At 38.0% G+C, this 25,849-nt stretch overlaps 2 protein-coding genes across 3 annotated transcripts in view; both read left to right on the forward strand.

Moving 5' to 3' along the window:
• The window catches only part of LOC131772834 (stabilin-2), a 44,091-nt gene extending 22,732 nt beyond the window's left edge, over positions 1-21,359 (forward strand). The window contains exons 35-72 of one of the 2 annotated variants that reach the window (XM_066174627.1): positions 609-692; positions 1,349-1,391; positions 1,934-2,086; positions 2,332-2,427; positions 2,761-2,809; positions 3,169-3,242; positions 3,322-3,453; positions 3,693-3,766; positions 4,144-4,218; positions 4,752-4,871; positions 5,440-5,487; positions 5,836-5,934; positions 6,326-6,475; positions 6,656-6,790; positions 6,961-7,020; positions 7,449-7,616; positions 8,167-8,265; positions 9,032-9,175; positions 9,658-9,714; positions 10,154-10,271; positions 10,891-11,034; positions 11,312-11,508; positions 12,235-12,364; positions 12,815-12,888; positions 13,136-13,174; positions 13,553-13,669; positions 13,806-13,931; positions 14,482-14,571; positions 14,879-14,953; positions 15,074-15,118; positions 15,659-15,688; positions 15,833-15,964; positions 16,768-16,914; positions 17,432-17,539; positions 17,970-18,035; positions 18,679-18,721; positions 19,315-19,351; positions 19,479-21,359. In XM_066174627.1, the coding sequence (XP_066030724.1) occupies positions 609-692; positions 1,349-1,391; positions 1,934-2,086; positions 2,332-2,427; positions 2,761-2,809; positions 3,169-3,242; positions 3,322-3,453; positions 3,693-3,766; positions 4,144-4,218; positions 4,752-4,871; positions 5,440-5,487; positions 5,836-5,934; positions 6,326-6,475; positions 6,656-6,790; positions 6,961-7,020; positions 7,449-7,616; positions 8,167-8,265; positions 9,032-9,175; positions 9,658-9,714; positions 10,154-10,271; positions 10,891-11,034; positions 11,312-11,508; positions 12,235-12,364; positions 12,815-12,888; positions 13,136-13,174; positions 13,553-13,669; positions 13,806-13,931; positions 14,482-14,571; positions 14,879-14,953; positions 15,074-15,118; positions 15,659-15,688; positions 15,833-15,964; positions 16,768-16,914; positions 17,432-17,539; positions 17,970-18,035; positions 18,679-18,721; positions 19,315-19,319 (3,546 nt within the window). In that variant the 3' untranslated portion in view covers positions 19,320-19,351; positions 19,479-21,359. Of the gene's footprint in view, positions 1-608; positions 693-1,348; positions 1,392-1,933; positions 2,087-2,331; positions 2,428-2,760; positions 2,810-3,168; positions 3,243-3,321; positions 3,454-3,692; positions 3,767-4,143; positions 4,219-4,751; positions 4,872-5,439; positions 5,488-5,835; positions 5,935-6,325; positions 6,476-6,655; positions 6,791-6,960; positions 7,021-7,448; positions 7,617-8,166; positions 8,266-9,031; positions 9,176-9,657; positions 9,715-10,153; positions 10,272-10,890; positions 11,035-11,311; positions 11,509-12,234; positions 12,365-12,814; positions 12,889-13,135; positions 13,175-13,552; positions 13,670-13,805; positions 13,932-14,481; positions 14,572-14,878; positions 14,954-15,073; positions 15,119-15,658; positions 15,689-15,832; positions 15,965-16,767; positions 16,915-17,431; positions 17,540-17,969; positions 18,036-18,678; positions 18,722-19,314; positions 19,352-19,478 lie in introns of those variants that run through there. The other variant, XR_010719177.1, reaches the window with a different exon arrangement.
• Positions 21,360-22,504: 1,145 nt separating this feature from the next.
• Positions 22,505-25,817, forward strand: LOC131772807 (YY1-associated factor 2-like). The gene is made up of 4 exons (XM_059088761.2): positions 22,505-22,639; positions 22,978-23,103; positions 24,612-24,722; positions 25,231-25,817. Exons 1-4 carry the CDS (start codon positions 22,605-22,607, stop codon positions 25,460-25,462), a joined length of 504 nt encoding a protein of 167 aa, XP_058944744.1. The 5' UTR covers positions 22,505-22,604; the 3' UTR covers positions 25,463-25,817.
• Positions 25,818-25,849: the final 32 nt, after the last annotated feature.

Raw genomic sequence — 25,849 nt, forward strand, 5'->3', positions numbered from 1 at the left:
CTCAACAACAGTCAATTGACAACAAGTTAAGGTTAATGTTGAGTTAGGGAAGGGGTAGGTGGGCAGTTGCCCAGATACTGATATTGATCCAAAAGTCCTTATTCTGGCAGTATGCAGGAAGCTTGTTTCCATGGACTTTGTTAACCCTTTCACACTTAAGAGTGACTAGCATCTAATTTCTCCTTACAATATCTCCCTTGAATCACACGAGAAGGTCACAAGAATAAAGGAAATGATCACCAACTAAAGAAGCTCTTGATTGTTAAACAAATTCTCCTTATCAGCAACTTAAGAAATTTATGATGAACAGTATGGAGAATATGCATACTGATATTAGGATGTAAAAGGTTAAACGGTCAGTCTCCTATAGCTTAGCGGTAAAGTGTCCGAAAAACTAATCGGAAGGTTATAGGTTACAATTCCTACTGGACCACTGTACATTTTTTTTTCCGAGTAGGCTTGTGCCATTCACTGAATAACATCGTCGTTCAGTCCTTGTCCTGTGTAATAGAACCAAAACATCGAACTTCAAATGGCAGCAGTATCAATCATTATATATTCATGGTATAATGGTTTCTTGGTAACCTCTACATTTTTGATCCTTTCAGGGCCATGTGCTGAATACATGTTGGGTTCGAATATTAATCTTCAGGCTCAGAGGCTGCCAAGCACTTTGTGAAAAAACTTCTGTAGTATGTAGCAACCATTATCTAAACTGATCAAAAGTTTTATTGTGGTGATTAGCTATTTTGTTTAGCAACCTAATCTAAAAGGGGCTTTGACAATATGGCGATTACTTCTTCTGTTGCCTGTAGAATGTACTCGTGTTAAATATTCATCTCATGGCAATGGACATCCCATAAGCGATTAACAACGAGGACGTGGCAAAACAACAACTTGAAATCGCCGAAATTTGCGTGGGTCTAGAAAGAAATCTCTGACGGAAAATTATTTAAATTTCCATTTGGAACTTAACGCTGCTAACATACGATATACTGGAGATGACGTATGACGTCGTAAGAGACGGTTGAGAGATCCAGCCATGCGCGAAACTCTAAGGAAAGACATAAATTCATTTGTTAATCGATGTATTCTGGAGTATTGCCGTCCTGGCTGCTTAAGGTCCCAAAATTTCACTAACTACAGTGTTTACAGAAACGCTCCCACCTAGGTGATCACAAGTTAGGATTGAATCTTTCCCCGCATGTATCAGTTCCTGTTTCAAATCGATGAATTAAGCACAAAGAGTACTTTTCAGGGTATAGTCGCCATCTTCTCTTTTTTGGCCAACCTATCTGCAATAAAACTTTTTGAGAATCTTTCTTAACTTGTTTTGAACTCTTTTCAGATCAAGAGATGCTGTGATGGATTCTGGGGTCAAGACTGCCAATGTAGGTTAAGTTGCCTGTGTTACTGTTTTACCGAGGAAATATATGTGCTTTGATTTTAATGCATAAATTGGATGTATATATTGACTTCGTTGTTTTTGTTTCCTATGGACCTTGCGCTGTGTTGGATTGTATAAGTACGGAAAGCCTGGCCTTTGTTTGGCCATTTTGAAGATCTAAAGACGTCGTACTTATGTCACTTCATCTTAATAAATTTGGTAGAAATACTTTATTCATGTCTTGGTGAAAACCAGCATAAAGTTCTCGCTCCAGACCCGAGCAGGGTGCACAGTGTTCATAACTAGTGTTCCGATTTGCTCTTATAAAGCCTGGTTGCCGCAAATGGTTGACTTTTGTCGTAGGTGAACATGTGTAACTTTGTAGGGCAGCCGACATTTCTGAAACGAGAGCCCTTAGGCATTTCATACTCACCTTCAAATGGTTTTTAACTGAAAGTGCTTCTCAGTTTTTAGATGATGTGCATGAAATGGTTGTTTCTGGCTCACTTCTTTACTATAGACATTATTATCACCTCTTCTTTTTAGTATGTCCTGGAAATGTTACCAACCCGTGCTCTGGTCATGGCGCCTGTGATGATGGCAAAACTGGGAGTGGTCACTGTCAGTGTGATGCAAACTTCACTGGTACAGCATGTGAGAAATGTATTCTTGGAAAATATGGAAGTAACTGTACAGGTGGTGAGTATCTGTTTAGTTAAAATGTTCCAAGCAACTTCCTTTTCTTCCACAGGGTTTTAGATTTTGGCTGCACTGAAAAATGATTGTTTCTGAGGTTATTACCACTGCAATGTTTGCAAAAGACGTTGTCTTGTTTGTAACAGTGCATTGTGCTGGCCTTTTTCTCTTACTTAGCTTAATGAACCTTCTGTAATCATTCAGAGACTCGTATCACTGAAAATGTTTTTATTTTCTTGTCTTGTCAGAATGCAAATGCTCTAATGGAGTTTGTAATGATGGTATTAACGGCGATGGAGGATGTTTCTGTCACCATGGTTGGAAAGGACCTATTTGCAATACCTGTAAGTTCGTATTTTCGAAACATTTGTGATAAAACAAAATTAGGAGAGCTTGCTATACTTTGCTGTAAACGATCTGTTTAATTGCTCAGCAAAAAAAAAACAAACAAAAAAACAAACAAATAAACAACAGCAAGGGTTGGAAATGAACGCTTTGAGATAAGCTTGCGTGGAAGAATGTCACTTTGATAACTTTCAGCTACTGCTCCCCCTGACACCTTTCCTGCTTGTAAGTGCTGTTAACAGCCTTTGTAGAAGTCTGCATTTGACTTGATTCAGGAAGTCTGTGGTTTATCTTGGTATTTTTGAATGTTTGACATATTTATTTTTTCATAGCTGCAAATTTTGACAACTGCCTTCCAACCAAATGTAGTCGACATGCCACGTAAGTACCAAACTTAAGGATATGGAAAACTTTTTTCAAGTCCTTTGTGAAGCATTGCTGATGTCCTACTTTTGGAGTGACAACTATAAACTATTCATCGGTGGAAAGGTTGTGAAACCTGCCATGCTGTTACAATTTTGTTTCCGACTGTCGAACTATTCGGAAAATAAGGGCTTGTTCGATCGAAACGAACAATGTCCTTTGAATAATTGTTTAAGTATTGAATTTGATGGGAGAACCGAAATTTCTGTATCCATAGGTGACGATCTGGTTAACAACAGTTTTTTGATTGTGAAGTATAAAGTATATCACTCATCTTTCAATTATCAGTTCGTGATTTTATTTTATCGTTTTACCAGATGCCGCGGACAGAGTGGCAGTGGTAGATGTGAATGTGATTTTGGTTACACAGGCAATGGAACCTACTGCACAGGTCAATTTTTTGCTCCATCTCTTTATTTAATTCAAGGTTCTGCCGGAGTACTCATGTAGATGTTCATTTTTATTTACAGAAATTAATGCATGCACTGTCAACAATGGTGGCTGTCATCAAAATGCCACATGTGTTCAGAATATAACTCTGCCTGGCCTTAGATCTTGCAAATGTAATGCAGGATTCACTGGAGATGGGTTTGTCTGCTTGGGTAAGTGAAACATACTGTTTAGTTGATTGGTGTAAGTTCCCAACAGAATTTCCATTCTAACTGCTTGACTTCTCTTAATTGCTTTTATAGCAAATGGGTATGATTTTTTGTTTTATAACATTTACACAAAATGAGACTGGGAGATTCGTTCTTTCTGGTGAGACTCCCACATAGGTTTGAGTGGTTGGCACACCTGCCACAACTATCGATCAAAACTACTGATATCTTTTCTTAAACAGAAATAGATCCATGTCAGCGTAATAATGGTGGCTGCCACATCAATGCAACTTGCTTCAGCACAGCTCCCGGGCAGGTGAGAGATAATTACTTACTCCGGCGCCTGCAATTCAAAACAGAATTGTGTCATTGCGTACAATGATAATGATGAACATTGACTGTTATTTCAAAAGATAAATATAATCGTTTGTCCTGTGATGTGGTCACTTCGGGTGTGGTTCGCGACGTTTCGACTGCATACCGCCAGTCTTCTTCAGGCGATGAGGTCGATTGAGTACGCGAACTTAATCGAAACGTCGCGATCCACATTCGAAGTTACCACATCGTGAGACAAATAATTATATTTCTCTTTTGAAGTGTTATTTACCACGATGAATAGCCTCAACCTATTTTACGATATAAATTATTATTATTGATATAATCAGTCTTTAAAGTTACCTCTTATATTTTTAGAGAAACTGTGTTTGTAAAAAGGATTTCTCAGGAGACGGTGTTAGCTATTGTTTTGGTGTTAATCCATGTGATGTGGTAAGTAACCTGGCTAATCTTTAATGTTGATTTCGTCGATAAGAACCAAGGAAATACATGTTTGCCGTTTAGATTTCCAAATTGTTTTGCATGATGGTATTAGTTATATCGTTACTGTTCGTTCATTATTGGACATTTTGGGCAAAGTCTAAGGTGAAGTGATATTTCTTTCATATCTTAATGTTGACACCATGAGTTGAATATAGTCAAGCCACTCTTTTCGGTTTTCTTGTTTCAATTTTGCGGATAAAAAGATTAAAAAGTCCTCATAGAATCATTGAATTGTCATATCTTATACAATATATATCAATTTTTTTTAAATCAAAGATGGCAACCATAATGGCTAATGACGAAAATCACCATCACCCATATAATGATTGTCTTGTAGAGCTCATCATCTAGCACCACCCCTCTCCCTTTGTTTTTACTTAGGTTGTAGGTTCAATGGTTTAGGGAGGGCGTGTAGTAACACAGAAAAACGTGTTTATTTCCTAAACTTGATCCTTTTGATCTTGTTGTATGATTTTTGTCAGGGCAATGGAGGGTGTAGTGACAGAGCTATTTGTCAACAAGTTGGACCGCACCAAAGGACGTGCAAGTGCAGGAAGTTTTACGTTGGTGATGGTATCACATGTATTGGTGATATATCAGAGGTAATGACAAAATACCCGTTGAACAGCTTGTTCAATGAGAGAAATGAGAATACCATTAGTATGCAGTAAGTAAATTTTACTATGACCTGTGGATGAGATTCGAAATGATGTAATTGATCTTCTACTATTTCTTGGGAGGTCATAACAGAAAAAGAAGTCTATAACACTCGAACTTTGAACAGGGATTGAATCGGTATATCCCTTCCAACTGAGCGTTGAGGCGGAATGTATATGGGTTCCTTGTTTCTTGTCGAGGAATACATCATAAATATTTGTCTGAATTAAATGATATTTTGAGCTAAAGTGGACATGAAAAGTCTTAGAATAATCTTCATAAGTTAATTGCTCAAAATTCATCGCAGAGAGAAAAAGAGGTTTGAAAAAATTCAAGCTTTGAAAGTGACTGAGTGTAGTTTGTTGCTGACTGTTTCAATTCTGACAATTCGATGGAGCAGTGCGAGTGAACCCAAAGTATCTACCCGTAATAGGTGTTTAACTCATAGAGGTCAGAGGTCAGAGGTCAGCTGCTGATTCAATTAAATTTATTGATTCCTTTTTGTCGTTTAAGGCTCTAAAGCTTGATCCCCAACTGTCAGGTGTGGACATGCTACTCAGGGTGAGGCAAAATTGGCTATTAATTTTCTTTTCCTTAGTTTCATTTGGAACCATAGCTTAGGTATAGAATAAATGAATTCCGCATCATGTAGCCAGTATGAATGCTTTAAATAACTTTCCTTTGGAACCGTCGTCCTCCAACCTTTTACTTTCTCTAGTACTCGATAGATTTTCCATTGATTGACTGTACTTGGAATTGCCTATCGATCTTCCTGTATGCCTATTTGTCTGTCTTTTTGTCGTTGTTCGACTTTTCAATGTGACTTTTCATGTTCAACTTGAATTGAAACTTTTCGTTATGCTATGATAACTGAGACGTTTATCTTTGTGCGTGTATTTTTTTTTTCAGAAAAATGGTCTGGACAAACTGCTAGCTTCTCATGGACATTTTAACCTTCTCGCTCCAGTAAATGCTGCTTTAGGCAGTTTACAACCACAGTTTCGCAAGGTACTGATAGCATAACTGGCACACTTTCTAAAATAATTGTACGAGTTGTAATACATCGCCTAACGTATTCAATTCAAGTGCACTAACATAAATGTTCAATATTTTACAACCAGAACTGGACTGGACAGCACAGGGAAAAAACTTCCTTGGCCGTTAGTTTTTGGAAAATTCTTACCGGCTTAGCCACAAGAGGAAGTGTCCAAAACAAATGTTTTACTTCGGTACAATACATATTGATTTAGTTCCATGAAAAAGTACTAAAAACAATTGAATTCAAGCCTTGAGAAATTCGAGCTTCTCCGCAAGATCCAAATTTGTTTTAGGTTAAACTAAATACACATTTAAACAGGTTAGAATTATCCAGAAATTTTCATCTTTTATTTATTTGCAGCGTCGTAGTGTTCCGTCATCAGCTGAGGAAGAGTTGAATTTACTGAAATATCTTATAATTGGCTGTTCAACGATTCCTACCGACACCAGTGATGATTATGCAGCTAACTTTACTACTTTGCTTGGAGTAACTATTTCAGTAAAAACAGAGGTAATTGTCTCTTGGGTTCTTATCAAAATGTTGAGTCAGTCAAGAGCTTAAAGTCCACCCTTCAGGAACTGAAATCTGTTTCAAAGTTTGGACAGGCTCCTGTTGTTTGCAAATAACCGCGCCCGAAATAATTCACCATTTGCTTTTTACTATTTTTTAACTTAACTGCATTTATTCCAGGGGAACGTGACATCGATCATCGATCAATATGGCAACATATCCAGAGTAGTTGGAGTGTACGAGTCATCAAATGGCGTGATAATGAAACTGGATAATTTACCAACCCCACCCAAGTCTATGGATAGCGCAGTACAGGTATGCGGTTTAACATTTGGAGATAAAATTTTGTGAAGGCAGGATGACCTAGAGAGGAAGGAACCCGACATGCAATACGGAGGATTGGATCTCTTTTCTCCACACCCCCCTCTCCCTGAAAATTAATATCCCGTTTCGCTAAAGACCTTGGTCTTCTTTTTTGCCCTTAGGAATCTTATCTTGACGTGGCTAATAGACTTGGATACAAGGAGTTTGTTAAATTGGTCAAGGTTTGTGAGCACTAATCGACTCTTGCTTGGAGCTTTTCAGTTCTTTTTTGTTAAACGATGTGGGGATTTCTTTTTTTAAACCTATCGTTTCAATCTCTTTCATTACCTTCTTTAGGTCAAAGCTTAGCATGTTTATTAACAGCTGTTTCGAGAAAGGTTTTCGGGAAAGAAAGCGTCAAAGCGCACGCCACAACCTCGAAAGGCATTGTGGGTAGCTTCTGGGTCACGGTTTCAGGGAAATTTAAAAATATTACTCTAGGGAGGAGCAAACATGGCGGGTTTGAATATTTCATTTCTTAATTTCAGTAATTAAAATTCATTTATTACCAGGTAACCTTCGAGTTTGTCGCGTGCATTTTTGTCCTTTTATTCGACAACCTTCTTCGAAACAGTTGTTTATGAAAAAAATGTATGTTATTACTTCACAGTTAGCAGGATTGAAGAACATCCTAGATGTTCCGGTGAACAGAGCTGTTCTGATGTTTTGGCCAACTGATGATGCTATAAAAGCTGTGCCTGACGACTTAAGGGCACGACTCACTGATCTTTCACATCTGGCTCGATTTGTAAAATACCACGTTGTCACCCAAATTCACGTAAGTTAATCAGTAAACTTAAACAAAGATTACAAAATCTAACGCCCTGACGAATGGTAAATGTTCGAAGCGCCAGATTTAGAAACTCTTTCCTATAGACAATTTACGTTATCATCTCAGTTGACAGAACCAAATTATCGTATCATATATTGTCGACGCAGCACCACAGTTTCTTCAGAATCTCTCCCACGTTATACGTTCGTTAAAATGTCAATGGCTTGTAATGATGGTTTGAAAAAATGGCAACATTTGAAGTCAGAGAAAAGATGCTTCAATTCGGCTTTAACTCGTGTCTGCCTTTTATCAAATGATCCACAGAGCAAATTGAGTGGCAAATTTTTAAAGTTTTTTCTTAAAAATTAGAATGTACTTTTACAGGAACTTGATCACAAATAGATAAAATAAATCGTATTTTTCCTGTAGGTGAAACAACTCGAACCCAACCAATTTACTCAAAATCAAAGCTAACTTTAGCAGATGACTTCCATATGTACTTGAATGTGTACGAAAAGTCAATTAATGGTCGCTTGAATCAATTCTTTCTTCGCAGTCTGATTTTAGTACTCAGTCCTTCTTGAGAAGTGGTGCAGGGTTAGAATTGCGAACATTTGGAGGAACGAGTTTATTTGTATCTTGTAAAGGAGGAAAGGTAAGTTATAGTGCGTGGTGAATCCGCAGAAAACTGAAAAGTTTTACTACACCTTTTTGTAGAATAGAAATTAAGTGCTCTTTCTATTGGCTGACCCTGAAAAAGCGTATTGTTCTTAAGTCGCCTTCTGCCTGCGATCTAATATATGTTCCTGTGTTCCAAACTTCCGCGCTACGATCACGTCACGATCTTAACTCTTTTCTGGGGCCCGGCACGAGGACGAAAAGCATTTGTTGAGGACGATCGAAAGAAGTGAACGAAATCACCAAAGTTTGGAGACTCGGGCCACCTTCCTATTCTAATAGAATTCTACAAGGTTTGATTCAGCTGTGATGCTGTGAGCAGAAATGAGATGGTAGTCACTCTTAGTGGTCAATGGGATCATAATGCTTGATCATTATCAGTATCTGGGCAACTGCCCACCTACCCCTCCCCTAATCCAACATTAACCCTAACTTGTTATCAATTGACTGTTGTTGGGTTAGGGGAGGGGTAGGTGGGCAGTTGCCCAGATACTGATATTGATCTCATAATGCTTGATCAATATGCTCTCTGCTAAGTTTGTCTCTCAATGCGGTCGAACATTAGGGCACAGCGCACTAAAGGTGGCGGTTGCCTGTTTTAGTGTACCAGGTGGAAGCGAAATTTATCTCTGCATAAAATAATTTGGGGTTAGAAACGAGTCATCCCCATTCCTTCGTTATTTTTAGTACTGTCATACATCATGGGATAGTTAAAGTGACTCTTTTGCTTGTTTTTATTGTAGGGCGATCTTTACGTAAATGGTGAAAGCAAGATTGTTGCAAGAGACATACACTTCTTTGGTGGTGTGGCTTTCGGAGTGGATTCAGCTCTTTTTCCTTTTGGATTTGGAGGCAACTGTGATGAGATCATGGACACTAAAATTACGGTATTAAGCGCTTTTTGATCAGGTACTTAAAACCAAAATCAAAGTAATCGCAACGGCCAATGAGAAGAAAGGAAAATATGACGAGGAGCCAATGAGAACTCAAATAAAAAACAGGCAAAGTGCCAGAAGCGCGGGAAAAAAGGCTGTAACCGAGGCGTGATTGGTTTTAGGTTTGCAGTAGATTGAAGGAATCAACATTGTAAAGGGGAGAGGGAATGGGACTGCCTGGTGAGAAATACGTGTTATTTGGCCCTTCTTTTCACAGAAGTGTCCAAAAGTTCTTCTCCAAGATTTTAATGTCTCTGTGTGCCCCTCCCTGACTCCAGTTTTCATCCATCCTCTTTTGCAAGAAAATTCAAGTGGTTAGTTTCACCTCAAAGCGGCAACTGTGTATTTTAATTTAAGCTGTCTGGTTGACAGGAGTCTCAGTTTCCCCTGTTTCAGGCTTTGCTTAATTTCTGTAAAATTCCTCACCTTTATAGGGTCAGTGTGGAAATTGTTTTGTCCCTGTGAGCTGTCCACAAGAGACTACCCTTGTTGTGAGTAGTGTGTAACTAATGTTAGTGACAATGCTTTCCAATTTCACCCTGTCGTGTGGTTTTAGTCAAACTTCCTTTTTGATTTTGCCGGAACTGGAAAAATAGTAGTGCGCTTCATTTAATAAGAGCTGTCATTATTTATCTATTTTTGCAATCGGCCTAGATCAGGAGGGGAAAAAAAGGTCATCATAATATTGGGAACTAAAGGATTACTCATCTCCCGAAAAAGGTGCCGGCAAAATTGAAGGGACAAAAAAAAAACCACTCGTTAAATATCAAGCGCTAAGGATGTGAAATGAAAAAAAATAATGATCTTACTTTAAGTTGAGATTCAACCATTTATCTTCAACACCGGCGATGACTTCCTGGGGATAAGAATTGAACTGATATGTTGACAATTTGAGGGATCTTAAAATGCGCCTCTATCTTGCTCTTTCAGGGCGTAACGAATCATAACTGCACCTACAATGGTGATTTGGTAGGATGTCAGCCCATCTGTTTACAGCGTCAACGGCTGAAGAGATGCTGTAAGAACTTTTATGGACCAGATTGCGTGGGTAAGGCATCCTCTCTTGTGAGTGTGCTCGTTTGCTGTAATTAACTGGGTAACTGTGTGGATGTCTCTAAAATTATGTAACTGCGGTTCTATATTATCATAATCAAAGTTGTCTTTCTTAGATTGTTTGTTACGATCTCTTAAGAAAATGGAGTTTGGTTCCATGGTAGTTCCATGAGCGGAGTTTGTCAGGCTTCGGATCGCTTTTTTTTTATTGCATTGTTATTCTACATGGCGAGATTATAGACTAAAAGACTTTCACCTGCTAAGAAAGAAGTTTTAGGCGGTCAGGCTGCTGTTAAGAGAAGTAACTCTCTCGCTTGTCACGTATGAATCATCGTATCATATGGCTTTGCAAAACAGAAATAGTTCCATATGCGCTTGCTACAAGATCAACCACAACTGTACTAAGTCCACCAATTCTATCAACTCCACAAACTACAGATTTCGAGGAGTTTCTGGTAACTTAGTCAGCAGAGCATCGGATCGCACAAAGTATAGGTCTCCGCCTCGAGTCCTTGAAAGGACTCAGATTTTTCCTTGTTTCACGTCATTGTTTTAGTCAGCCCTGCATTCAAACTCTATCGTGTTTTAACACAGTTCTTGTACTCCTGACACAGCTTGCCCAGGTGGTGTTCAATTGCCATGTAGCAGGCGTGGCTTGTGTATTGACGGGCTGACAGGGAGTGGCCAGTGTGTGTGTGATGCGTCTTATAACGGCACAGCTTGTGAACAATGTGTGAATAGCACTGAGTCCTGTCCAGGTACGTAATGATTCACTTCCTTTTCTACTCTACCTTTGACTCAGGAACGACCAAAAAATTAATAATCCTTGCAATTTCAATACATTTTCAAGCGAAAATGGGATGAGAAGAAAAAGGAACGTCAAATATGGGATAACGCTAGATTTAGCACCAAATTCTTAGAAGAATATGTGTAAAACAAGAAATTCCGAGCTATCTCTCTTTACTTTTGATGTATGTAAGTAACTAAGAAGAATTTGTAATTTTATTCTGTTTTTTTTTTTCTCTTTTTTTTTAGCACCTTCAGTGGACTGCGAGGCAGACAATGGTGGCTGTCACGTGTTTGCCACCTGCACTAAAACTGCCACGAATCGTTTGACGTGCTCGTGTAAATCCGGTTACCAAGGAGATGGATATTACTGCCAAATGATTGACTCGTGTGCAAGTGACAACGGCGGGTGTGGTGAGAACGCAACCTGCTTGTTTACAGCACCAGTAAGTACCCATAAACCACACCTTTAAAGACACAGTAGTTGCTGTCTGATATTTTGGCTTAAATTGTTTGCTCCCGCACCGTCTCACACGGCAGCCTTAACCCTTTTAACTCCCATAAGTGACCGAGACAGAATTTCTCCTTACAATATCAATACAATATCAAGCAGACAAGTGATGAGAATAAAGAAAAATATCAACAAGGGGATTATAAGTTGATCCAATATCAAATTCCCCAAACTAACATCACGAGAATTGTATGGCAGACAGTAAAGAGAATTACTAATGACATCTTGGGAGTTAAAGGGTTAAGCTGGAAAATGCTGCCCATGGACTGTTAAAAATGCCTTGTATCGTCAAGATTCGTTTGAGCAATTGGTAAGCAAGCACCATTTTTTTCTAATACGTACAAGTGTAGTGAAGGATAGAGAAGTTTCACATGGACTACAAATCACAAAATTAACACATGTAAGAAAAATTTTCGAAGTCGCACAATCTTAGAAGTGGTTTCCTTCAATTTTTACGAAATATAATTTTAACCTCTTTTTGGGTTTCATACCAAGCCCTGTAGTGTCTCTGTGTCGTTTTTCTTCGGTTTGTGGCCGGTTCTGCTGTTTTTGCCCTCGTCATGGGAAAAAAAGGAAACTCACTCTCCAGTAACTGACCAATCAAGTCGTATCAAACGCTACTGTGATTTTCTGGAAATTAAAGTTAACATTTCTTTTTCAGGAACGAAGGCGCTGTGTATGTAAAGCAGGCTTTTACGAAGTAGGCTCCAGTTGTCGTGCTCACCGGCCAATGTCGCCCTGTGCCATAAACCATGGCGGCTGCTCTGTTCATGCTGACTGTACTGATAACGGTAAAGTACAACAATGTGCACTCTATATCCCCCCCCTAGGCAAAACTGTGCGCACTTGGCTCAGCCAGACAGTTGCGTCTTCTTGTGAGGAACCACGGGTTGGTTGTCATTTGAAAACCGATGTCAACCAGGGCTGTCAATGAGTTGAAAAAGAGAAAGCAAAGAAGAAATAGGGGGTAGCCAGATTATCGTGGACGCCATGTTTTTGTTTTGGTCAGCTCACGTGCAAGGCTGTGAATTATTCAGTTAAAATGTCCTAGGCGTCCCACGTACTTGCTCAAACTCTCACGCAAATTCTGAATGTGGAATCGATTGATTCACTTTTCTCAGTTCGACAGTTCCTTAGCTAAATTCAGTTCTCATTTCATTATAATTTTGTCATATTGAAAGACGAGCTGATTTCTTTTTGAAATCAGTTGAAATAATGTTTTATTTCATGTTGAATTGCAGGCCAGGAGGCCAGCTGTGCCTGCCGTCCGGGTTTCACTGGAGACGGCTTTTCTTGTGGAGGAACCATTCTACAGGTAAGTAGATTTTTTTGTCTTTTTAACCCTTTCCACCCCTCCCCCCTCCTCCTTCAGCCCTTGTCTTTTGTGCCTTGCCTGATGGTCTCTATAATAAATTCCAATATCCGTGGATCTGTGCGCCTTGAACGTTGCCCATTTTGGACAGGATTTTGTTACCATGATGTCGACTTCTTATGGCAAGTTTTGTACCCTTACAGCCAAGTTAAGATTTTCCTTAAGTTGAGTTTTTGTCTTTTCTTTTCAGGTCGTCAAAGAAACTCAGAGTGCCACTGAATTCTACAAGGTATCACGTTTTTCCAAGGGCAATATAATCTTTCGTATCATTCTTTACTCTGAATGGCCTGTTATAAGGAGGAGTTAGTTAACGTTTAAATCTTACGACCATACACGGGTTCACCATTTTGTTATTTAGGCTTTCCTCTTGTCTATTATCCACCCCTCGGAAGAAATTTCTTTCTTTTCGGAACCAAAAATCCAGGATGGCCAAACTGAGTGCTCGCTCGTCAAAGATACGTCCCCAATCTAGCCAGAAATGGAGTGGTTGTGTATGGTTTTAATGAGATATTGTATTAGTTATGAACTTTCATTTGTTCAGAACAGATGAAGTAGTTAGCTCTATGATATATCAATGGTTTGCTTTTTGTTTTGCTGGCAATTCCAGGTGCTCTACCAACTGATTACTTCCAGCGCACAAGCGACGACTTTATACCAAGACCTGGCATCGTTTTCAAAATCCTTCACAGTGTTTGTGCCTGTCAATAGTGCGGTTCACTACAAGGTGACAGTCATCTCAATGTTTCTTTAGATAGTTTTCCCTTAAATTCATCATAGTTACTGTATCTCATAATTACTCTGAGAAGTTTCAGGAGAAAATGGAAGAAAATTTTCTCCAATTTTTTTTCTTATTGTCACAGAAATTCACGCTGTATTTTATGAAGAATCACATTGTGTCAGGAAGGCATCCATTGAACAACATAAATGACGACTTAACGATGACAACGTTGGCTGGGACTACACTGCACATCAAAAAGCTGAGAAATGTAAGATTTACAAACTAGACGAGTGTTCCTAACTTCTACAGATTAATTTGTTTGGCGAGTATTAGTTTGGTGCATTCGCATGCGCATTATTTCCACGCGCAACTGTCCCGCAGAGGTTGAGAAATGCCGGGCTTTTCTTAGTTGCCAAAGATCGTAAGAGAGTTTTGCGTTTTGTGATCCAAAGTGTAATTTTCTCTGTTATGTAAAAAATAGAGCATTTCCCGGTGCTAACAAAGAAGTTATCCTCGGAAATGAGGATGAAAAAAATGCTCTCATAATTCAAGTTACGAAACATTAGGGCATGCTTTCTAATTTAGAGTTGCGTCTAACTTCATAATTTTACTAACACTTTCTAATGAGGGTGATATAAATTGTGTTGTTTCTGGAGAATACTTCCCCTTTTAGTCCAGGCTGAGTGACACTCTGGACCACGACTTGGGACCACAACTGCATACATGAGTCGTTGCTAATAATTCAGATGCTCTCATCGATTGATGCCTATTAGAGGGTTTTGTGTCATAATAGCCCTTGTTTTTTTATTGATACTTAGGGAGAAATAGTCGTGAATGGTGTCGCTCATATCAAGGGAGACATCCCTGCAACCAATGGTCTCCTACATTTCATCGATCAGATGATACCAGTAAGTAAATAAATGACTTATTGACTCTGATATTAACAAATGTCACCAACATATGTAAGTGAGAGAAAGTGCAAAAATGAATTCATTTACGATTGTTGCGTGATTTTTAAATTGTATTAAATTGTATTCAATACAATTTCAATCGAAAAATGGCAAAACGTTGAGGACTCTAGAATTTAATTACTGTCTAGAAATAGGCTTTTGAGTATAACAATTTGATAGTTAATATATAGTTAATATACAGTTATCAGGGCCACACCTTTAGCAAAACCCCCGCATTTGATATTTAAACATAATTTTTTCATAGTATGTTGGACCTCCACCACCTACTACCCCAGTGGAACCAACAAAACGAACAGAAACCCCAGGAAAACCAACCACGGTATGTTTCAGTCACGTTTTTTACTCATGTCGAAGGTAAAAGATCCACTTTCTAGAGTCGAACTCGCATCTAACTGAATTAACGTGCCACGTGTTTTTAACGTTTTCATTGTATTTACAGAAAATAACAACGAAAGAAACTACAGCTTCAGCAGTTGGACCAAAGGTAATGATGTTTTTGATAAGGGGGGAGAGGGTTGGGGCGATTAAAGTTGGTCACTTACAGGCTCAAGCACACCTCGCGATATGGAAGGGATATCTGATCTCTATACATCAATTCTTTCCTTTAAGAAATTCCATAATTTTTCACTTTAAAATTGTTGCAATTTTTCTACACCCCCCATTTTGTTTCAACGTTTATTCTGTCGAGGATCATGGGTCAATGGAGATATTTTTTACTCAAGTGAAATTTGTAGAGGCCTAAACTTCAGACATGCATCATGAAGAAATAATTTGATTTTACACGCTCATAGTGTCAGCTTTCCTTTCACAAATACGCTTTCGTTACTTTTCCATACATTTCCCATTTCAATGTGTCGGACCACATTTTGTCCTTATTATTCGTCAAATAGCTCCTTTTATTCTTTTGATCTTCACAAATGCCATTCTTGAAAGTACACAAGGTAACCGAGTGTTATGTAGAATTCATCAGTTTTCAAGACTGAATGCTGACAATTTTACCGGTGTTTGCCGTTCCTTTTTTCAGTCGGGAGGTGAAAGTGCTGCAAGAAAGGAGGTACTGCTTTTTTTTTTGTTAATGTTGCTTTTGTTTGTTTGTTTGTTTTGTTTGTGTTTTTTAAATTTCATGAAGTTTCTAGTCTAGGCTTGTGAAATCTTATGTTTTTTTTCTTTCTTTCTTTGTTCTTTTTTGTTTTGGAAGAGAGATGGTATTGGTAGAGGAGCTATTGCTGGTATTATCATTGGCATCATAATATTTGTGATGTTGATCGCTGTTTTAGTTTACTTTGCAAGAAAGAATGGCTTCCTTTCCCGCCGAGCATTTTACAAAAAGGTAATTGAACTTTGTTAGGGAGAAATTAACGAAACTTAGAGCCCAAAATCAAATTCTTCTTGGCTTCTTCTTTAGTTTTGATAGTAATCTGGGATCGTAATTTCTTTTTCCTTCGCTCTGCACTGAAATTGGAAGAAAACACTTGCGTCTCTTTTCCCATGAGAGATCAAGACAGAATTTCTCCTTACAATATCAACTCAATAGCAAGGAGACAAGTGATGAGAATAAAGAAAAACATCAATCAGGGAATCATTAGTTGATCCGATACCAAATTCTCCAAACTAACATAATAAGAATTGTACAGCTGACAGTAAGGAGAATTACTAATAAGATCTTGTTAGCGAAAGGGTTAACCAATCAAATTCAAAATTAAAACCATGGGGGACTAAATTATCTGAACTTTTCATCCTTCAGGCTTCTTTCATCTTTGTGATGTTCGTTCTTTGTTATGACAAATACTTTACCATGCAAAGCTAGAATTGCTGTTAATGTGAATACTCTTAGAAGTATAATAGAAAAATTAAACCTTACACCGTTTATTTATAGCTAAACACCATAATAGGAATTTGTTACTGTGCCCTGCACATGATTGTTTATAGTCTTTTGTACTTATGTAATTTTCATTATTTTCAGTATTTTGTAATTGCACGTGCGCACTGTAAACGAGCATGCTGAATGCTCCTAGGCGTTATGTAGATAAATAAACTATTTATCTATTTATCTATTTATCTAAGTCCAAAACGCCTTTTTAGTCCACGTATCTCGTCTTCGTGAAATAGTTTCTTGTGTTTTCTGTTTCTTAGCAAGCGGACACCGTTCAGTTTAGTAACGAAGCTTACAACGAACATTCTATGATGTCATTTGATAATGCTCTGTTTCATAACATGGAGGATCCCTTGCAAATGCCTCCACTGGATATACCTATTGACGATAAACGGCCTTTACCACAGGTATGATTAGTGGGTACTGTCACTGCTATGAGCTGAAGACAAATTTGATGCCAAGCTGTAGTTCATCGCATATTTGACGGAATGAATTTTCTGGGTGTGCTGTCAGTTTGATATTTATTGCGTCATTCTTAGTAGTGATACCCGGCGGTATAGCGGAAAACCAAAAAAAAGAGCGTGGTCACGTGGGAGGGGTGTGGTCACGTGAATACACCTTCCCACGTGACCACGCTCGTTTTTTCGGTTTTCCGCTACACCGCCGGATATTGCTACTTTTCTTTCTTGATTATAGGTTTATCTACTTTTTCTTATTCATGCACTTATCTCTTCATTTATTTATTTATTCCTTCATGTCATAAGCATTTTCGAAAGAAAAGAAATGGTAAGAATTTTTGAGCAACATTGCAGTGTAAGAACTGTATGGATTGCTAGTTTGATTTCTGTTATGAGTATCTTTTGTAAATAATATCTTTCGCTTATAAAGACTCGTTTGATTCACGTTAATAACATTTGTTTGCAGGATTCAGGAGAACACATGGATTTTGACAATCCACTCTATCGTGAAATGTCTGGCTTAGACCTGCCACAAAATCCAAATGACATAATTTTCTTGCCAGACTCTAATACGGTACGTTTCCTGATTAAACTAGAAAAATTCAGGGGATACTATAACAACTACCAAATGTTGCTGCAGTAGTTTGTGTATCTTGGCCAGGGTTATTAGCGGCTACCTGTTGTACCCTGTGCACCAGATCTCCGTTTCCTTGTATCTAAGCAGCTCCCCTTTGTACAACCAGTCAAGTAAAAAAAGTTTTACTTTCCTTTCCCTGTCGATGTTCTGCTGTTTGAAAAACAAATTACGTAAGATTTTTGGAAAAATTTCAGTGATCTCCAACCTGAAAAAATTGGCTCCCAAAAAATACAAAAATCACCGATCCACAAGAAATGAAAATTCCCGCGAGGGTTTAAATGATGAACGCCATAAATTTGGAGGTAGACTTAGTTTTTTTTATTCATTTCTTTATCTGTTTTTCTTTTCTTCTTCGTTATTTTTGCAGGCTTCATCTGATACGGGTGTCAAAAATTTTTCCAACCCACTCTACGATGGGAAAAGGACTGTAAAGGTAAACGTATGAAATAACCGCTAACTTTGAGACCCAAGAACTTTTATAACTTACGGCGCCAACCACTGGTCAGGAATGGCCCGTCAGACTGGTTCATTTCATATCAAGTTTTGTAATGGTATCAAGCATAAATTTTCCTTAATATTTGGTGGAAAATCTCAAGAAAAAAGAAAAGTCATCTTAAAATTTGCCGGTTTGTTCGTTTCAGTCCCAGCTTCTGATTCGTCTCCTTCACACCCGTATTAGGATGTCACGCAACGAGCCTTCTCGTTTTTTGTGTGACAACCTTGCAACTGCTGCCAAGGTGACTATCATGCAGCACACTTGATTACACACAGGCAGAAGATATCCCATAGTTTGCGCAGAAAAACAACTAAATAATGTGTTTTTGATGCTATTTGTATTGCCATCCGGTTGCCGTGTCTACCATCCCACAAGGGGTGAGGGGGGGGGTGGGGGTGGGAGTTCACTCCTTTTCTTTCGCTATTTATGACAAAGGTCCTAAAAGGTCAAGGTCCTCCGTTTGTTTTGTCGGGGACACTTCCTTACCCACCCTTACCCGGGTACGCTCCCAACCCACCCACCCCTTTTTTCCTCAAGATCTGGATCCACAACTAAATCAACTTTTTTGTTGTTATTTCAGTTTAACCTAGACCCCAAGTATCTTCCAGGTGAAGAAGACACCTGTAAGTAACTATTAAGAGTCAGATACGGGTACACTCTGTTATCTCCAACATGTGGTAGTATCATGGAAGGTTTTTATTAGGAGAGATTCGTCATATCTTAACCCTTTACACCCTAACATCAGTTTGTATATTCTCCAAACTGTTCTTTATACATTTCCTAAGGTGCTGATGAAGAGAATTCGTTTGGCAATCAAGAGCTTCTTTAGTTGTTGATCATTTCCTTTATTCTCATGACCTTAATGTGTGATTCAGGGGTGATGCTGTAGAGAGATATTAGAGTCCAGTCTCTCTTAGAGGTTAAAGGGTTAAACTCAAAGGATACAAACTCAAACTTGAATAAGGGAGAGAAAAAAAAAAAAAGAAATGGTATCGTACTGTTAGGCAGCTCTTGTTCGAGCACAGGATTACATAAGAAAATTAAAACGGTTTAGTAGAAAAATAAAGAGAAGTCATTAACTTACAACAGTCATTTGTGGGAATAGGACTTCTGAAAAAATGTTATTTGTGATTTGGTTCTTAGCGCAAAATGGCGCAATTAAAAAAACTGTGATTCAATTTTTCGATGCCTAACTTGTTGCTTCGTTGCATTTTAGGCTAAGTGAGCTGTTTGGTTACACGAAGATAACAGTGGTGAGTTCTTGTTTTTTCTTTAAAAGTTTTAAAAAAGCAAATGTTAGTAGGTCGCTAAATTTACCAATCACAGTGCGCGTATCAAAAAGTAGATATAATTCCTTATTCTTATTATTTTACTTTCCAGGTTTTTCCGCTTTCGCTGGTTACATTTCAAGGGACATCAGGAAGGATAGATATATTTTTTATGCCATAAATATCGCTACGTTAGTTTAGTGTTTTTATGTTGTTTTGTTTGTTCCTTTTTTTACTAACACTTAAACGTCGTGTAGATCTTTTTGTTTTTCTTGAGTGTGTGTGTGTTTTCTCCCCGTCAGTCATGCAAACCCTGGACTACTTTTCTGCACACTGCCTCAAATGGCGGCAACCCCCACATGTTTTGATAAGGGTGTGTAAACACGGAAAAAGTCCCCTTTTTCATAAATGTGCTATTTCCCCAATCACGCTCAATTAGCTCTATATTTCTTTCTTGCTTATTAACTACTTTATTTTTCGGGCTGAAATAACGCGTGGCTTGTTAACACTCTGCAAGGATTATCAAATTTTAAAGATGCTAGTCTCGGTTCTTTACAAATTTTAATTTTTTTTTTTTAATGTTGACGAAAGAGCCTAAGAGACGACTTTTATTTTTTTGCGAGGATACTGTCGCACTAAATTAAAAAAAAACGAAACAAAACAAAACAAAAGCAATTAATGCAGAAACCGAGCCTTACAAGGTTAAATACAACCTGGGGAAGTGTACTAGATCCAATGTTACAAAATTGTAGGGTCGCGACGCTCTAGGAAGCCAATAATAGCTACCTATCAAAATTAAGGAGGCTGGTTGCCTAGGGAATAGGAAGGGAATCTTAGGGGCTTTCTAGAGGGGTTCAAAATTGGTGTCTTGTAAGAAAAAAAAGTGTATTGCATATGCAGCACGAAAGAATTAAGCTGATAGACCGAATCTCCGTATACTTTCAATCTTGTATCAAAAGTCATCCGGGATTTTGATTTATTTGCTTTCTGACCTCTGCGTCAGCCTATTTGGCGATCCGGGATTGGTTATTGGGAGATTCCCTTGGGTAAAAAATAACTCCAATGGATTCCTTTCGGAGTGACTGTTATTCTCTTAGCTGGATTCCATTATGCTGTCCAACGTCTGTTTTTGAAATATTTTGTAAAGCAATGTCAGGTATGCCTGTGCCTTGACTTGGGAAATTTTTGTACACTGAGTTAAATTTGTCACTTTGGGGTTGTGATTTTTAAAGTACTCGCTGTTAAAATTTTTTAAACATTTTACTTGACATGAACTAGTGGTATTAATAGTATTTTAATGGTAATGGTATTAACTATAAAAATTAATATTTTTTTAACGAATTTTACTCCGAAGTTGATTGAATTTAGTATGTTTCTATTGAAAAAAAAAATGCGTTGATTACTGATTTCATCGAGGTTAAAATGTATGACTTCTACAGAAACATGTTTAAAACGAGTAGAAAAAGGGCAAAAAAGAGTTTGTTAAGTTCACGGAGCCGATACGACTCAACAGAGGTTTGACCCTAGAGGGTTGGTAATTTGTGGCAAAGATGTAGTAATTCTGTTTACTGTTTGGTTTACAATTCTTATGATGTTAGTTTAGATAATTTGGATTTGGATCAACTAATAATCCCTTAATTGATATTTTTCTTTATTCTCATCACTTGTCTCCTTGATGTAGAAATTCTGTCTTGATTACTCCTGGAAGTTAAGGACTATAGGGCCAAAACTAGAATGTCAGTTGCGTTAGAGAGAAATGTGTCAGAATCGCTTTGAGACTGTCTTTATAGAGGTATAGTTTAGCAATAAAATTCATATTATTCATAGCTTTATGAAAGCTACAAGCATTTAAGCTTCAAATCTGTAAAATAAGTGGGTAGATAATGAGTATAGCTTACTCTTAGTTAAAAAATATTAAGTCAAATCCAAGGTAGATGTTAAATTTATGTTTTTATTTAATTGCTTCGTAAACTCAACAAGAAATAAAATTACGTTCGCATTGGTACTCTTCAGTATTTAAATAAATGACGTGTTTGTCAGCATTTTGTTTTGCGAAGAAGAAAAGCACAAACGCACCCACAAGAACGCAGCACGTGATAGCAGGAAAGCGCGGAAGGATATGACGGTCTAAGACAAATCACTTTTTTTTGTCTCAAAACAACACTGAAAGGAAAAGCAGATAAACTACTAGCACCACTGCTTTTTAGCATAACTCATAGCGTGACTCAAAAGAAATCCGCAGAAAAAAAAAAACCAAAAAAAACAGGAAAAAACTGACACGAACAAAACAAGTCAGCAAGGAAAAGATACCCCAACAACAAGGCATGAACTCTAGGAAGCAACCTCCTTTTGTTCCACCCCGCTGCTCCCCAGAATCCACATGATGCCAGGATGTTATTTTTTTGGTTGTTTCCATTGATTCGAGCGACAGATTACCTTGACAAAGATGGAGCACACGTAGTCTCAACACAAGACAGATTGCTAGCAGGCCATCATTATGCGCGCTGCAAGACACACTTCTACGCCCCCGGATAGATTCGAGACGAGTCGGGGAGGGGATTAGCGAGGGTCTGGCACTAATAATCAGTGCCAGATCCCTTGCAGACCTCTCGCGGCTCGAGGCCTTATAACTTACCGTGGTCGGGCGAAAAAAAATTTTTTTTTTTTAAAATTTAATGAGTTGAAAACAGCCTGAGGTTATGTTCTCCACGTGCACCTCTCTTGAGAGGACGGCGTTCTTTGTTTAAATTCTATCTTTGTCGCTTCGAGGAAACACAATTTATGAAGGAGAAAGACTTAAGTGAGTCTTCTTAGTCTCTACTCGGTGGTAGGGGCGAGAATTAGTTACAGTTTTTCATTTAGCGCACTTGAAAAAGTCGTTCTTTAAGGCTGAGTTTGTACAATTCTCAGAAAATTACAGTTTCACTGGGCTCGAACTTCAAAAATAATATTTTTCTCGCAATCTTTTTCCAGAATATTTGAAATTCCAGTGTTATTACATTTCCGCTTGTAATGGGAGAAATTTGCGCGGGTAGCTAGACTCGAGGGAAGTCACGCTTTCACAAGCCATATTAGGTAAGCTATTGTCGTGAGGTTCCGCCGGTCGTCCTGTTCTGTGATTGGTTATTCACTGTAAGCCGTGCCTGTATACAAACGAGAGCAGAAGATAACACTGAGAGAAAAATTCAAGTTAAAAATATATAGATTTCTCTATACTGGAGCTTCTTTTTCATGCAGTATGGAGGAGAAGGTGGAGAAGAAAAGTCCAGTCAAGTAAGGAAGCTTTTGGCGTTGTTTTAGAGTCGAAGTTTGATACGATTATAGCGCGTGCTCCAAATCGAATTTGTGTCTCTTGAATCCTGTTGTTTTTGTTGGAAAACGAGCACTGCGAGAATATTGCGTGATTGTTAATCATATAAAGGTATTAAGAGTGAAAGAAAATGAAATGCTGGAGTCTAAGATGTTAGTAGATGGAAATATCTGCCCCTTCTATGCAGAAAAGCGACGATAAGTTTCAGAAAATAAAGGCAATCGACCAATCGAATCACTCGTGTGCAAGCTTAGAGCAGTTGAAATTTCTCGAGTGTTTGGACTGTTTTGTCTCACCACAGGATTCGTAAAGTGTTAAGGCCGAGCACAGATGAGAATTACTGGGACTGTAGTGTGTGTACGTACAGAAATGGAGCCGAAGCCTTTAAATGTGCGATGTGCGATGTTAGAAAGGGAACTTCAACAAGGTAACGCGTGGCACTAGAGTATTTGTTTGTTCTCTATAATTACTGTCTGCAGGACAGAAAATTACGGTCGCAATGTGTTTCCCATGCTTCACGCATCTGGAGTATGTTTTTGTTTTGTTTTGAATAGAAATGACAAAATAACATCAGGTAGAATCATTTCGAAGGGTGAAAGTAAAAAAAATGCAATTCGATATGGTTTTTGTGACAGATGATACAAAATCAAACGCCATGTGCATGAAGATCGAACACGATCTACCATAAGTCAACTTATAAAAGATTCGAAACAGATGCTTGTGGTCGAGTCTTAGCATTTTTGCGGTCAAACTTTCGCCTTTTGTAAATATTGCGCTTTCAATAATAAACGCGTGACCCATTCTATGATTACAAGGGACCTTTTGTTAATTTATGATGGCCTTTAAAGGTTACTTTTGTAGTGTACCAATTCTCCCCACCCGACCCTCCTCGGAATGTACATGTTATAACACTGTCTGGAATATCCAGACTGTTTTGCCTTAATGATGCTCAGAAACCTTAACTGTATGGATTTGTATTCAGTTTTGTTTGTTATTTTTAGGATGAATTGAAGAAGGGAGAAAAGCAGGATGTTTTCCTGTTTATTTTTTCCCCCTTTTAGAAATTCAGCATGACTGAAATTTCTGCTGGGAATTAATTTCTTCAGTTTCCTGTCTAAGGGACAGAATTTAAATTAGATAGGAAGTGATTAGTTTCATATTTACTTCTCAGAGAGTTGTAAAGATGCAAGCTAAGTGCTAGATGATTCCTTGATGAACAATTGGAATGATTTTGAATACATGCAACATGTGACTCACAGAGTTTTTGATTTGACTGAAGGGAGAACATTGTTTGTATTTATGTGGATCAAAGACAATTCAAAATAATTATGATTAGTTAAATTAAATTACAAAATTTTCATGTTAGGTGATAATTGGATTTTAGAAGTTTATTTTTAACTCTTTAACTCCCAGGATCTCATTAGTAATTTTCCTTTCTATCTGCCATAGAATTCTCATGTTAGTTCAGAGAATTTGCTATCGGATCAACTAAGAACCCCCTAACTGATATTTTTCTTTATTCTCATTACTTGCCTGCTTGATATTGTATTGATATTGTAAGGAGAAATTCTGTCTTTTATTTATTTATTAGCTTTGCTAACAATACATACAATGGTAAATTAAACTAACAATAACGGGCAGGCAACCACAACAGCGATAGCCAATTACTGTGGTCCCAGGAGTATTAAAATAGCACAATGATTACGTCAATAATGAATAATTAAGAACAGCATGGAGTTGGTGTTGTTTTCAAGCTACGAAATGAATTACATTTTGTACAGATAGTTTTATAAGTCCAGGGATTGTCAATGTCATAGATCTCTTGATCACTCATGGTCACTCGTGGGAGTTTAGGGGTTAATCCTTCTGTTAATTGTGGGAGTTTAGGGGTGAATCATTCTGTGTCACTAATATTTATTTTTGTTGCATTACCAGGAAACCAAAACTTAATTCTCAGTTAGTAGCTCAGCAAGTTGCTCAACAGTTTGTTACATCACCTCCTCCCTTAAAAAAGGCTGTGGCTAAAAGACCATTTAAAAAATTAAGGTAAGCAGCACAAACTTTAATAGAGTATATTGTTTGTGCAAAATTAGAGCTTTTTATGTACTTTGGGCTTGCACAGAAATAAAATGGCTGCCCACATTGGTGAAGGTCAATTTTTTTTCTGTAGCACACACCTTGGATGAGAGTTGGAGAATCCTCCAAGCTCTGGTCTCCTGACTTAATCCCAAGTTCTCTCCCTAGTAGCAGGGAATTGTTTTGATTTTTCTAACAGTTTTCTGTTTACAACTTACTCACATAATTTTAAGAAAAGTCAAGGTAGCCAGCTTTTTAGCCACCAGTTGGCACTAAATGAGAACCATTAGCCTATGAGATTGCCTTGCTATTCCCATTTTGTACCCTTTTCCACTTGTTACAACCCCCTTATTGTAGAGAAATTCAAGATACCAGCAAAAATGTGGAAGGAAATTATTTAATACCCACCCACCCAAATGTTCTACCACATGGGAATGTGAAATGATTCATAGTTATCTAAAACTTTTTAATTTTATAGGCCTCGACTCAAAAACATTGACAGAAGCAGTGCACAGCACATGGCCGTCACCGTAGGAAACATCACTGTGATTATAACAGATTATAAACTTTTAAAACCTGAAAATTCACCATCTGTCACACCAGACAGGAATTCACCCAGACCACTGTCAGAAGATGGCACAGACCCAGGGCCATCTCTTGGTTCTGAATTTACAAGTAATGGATTAAATAATCAGGATGACAGCTCCTGACAAAAGAATGATTTTTATATTGGTACAGTAATTATTAGGAACAATTTGTATTTTTTGTGTCATTAGAGGGGATCAAGAATCTTTTTCTGTCTTTTATGATTTCTGCTAAACAAAATCCCCTTCAAAAGCTGTTGGTAAGACAGTCATTGCTCTTTATACAGACACCTCTGTCAGAGGTGCTTTCACCTCAAAGGGCAGTAAAGATGGTGCTGCCATTTCAATGTTCAATTTGTCAAAACAGTTTGGAATTGAGACACAAAGTGGTCTCTCAGGTGCCTGTTTTACAGAGAATCGACTTAACATCTCTTTCTAACAAGTCTCAAAGAACACTGCATATGTGCATCAGTGTATTCTCGCTGGCTTAAAAAAAACTTGCTTTGTGCCTAG

This window comes from Pocillopora verrucosa, chromosome 11, assembly GCF_036669915.1.
Source record: "Pocillopora verrucosa isolate sample1 chromosome 11, ASM3666991v2, whole genome shotgun sequence".
In the NCBI taxonomy this organism is placed as follows: Eukaryota; Metazoa; Cnidaria; class Anthozoa; order Scleractinia; family Pocilloporidae; genus Pocillopora; species Pocillopora verrucosa.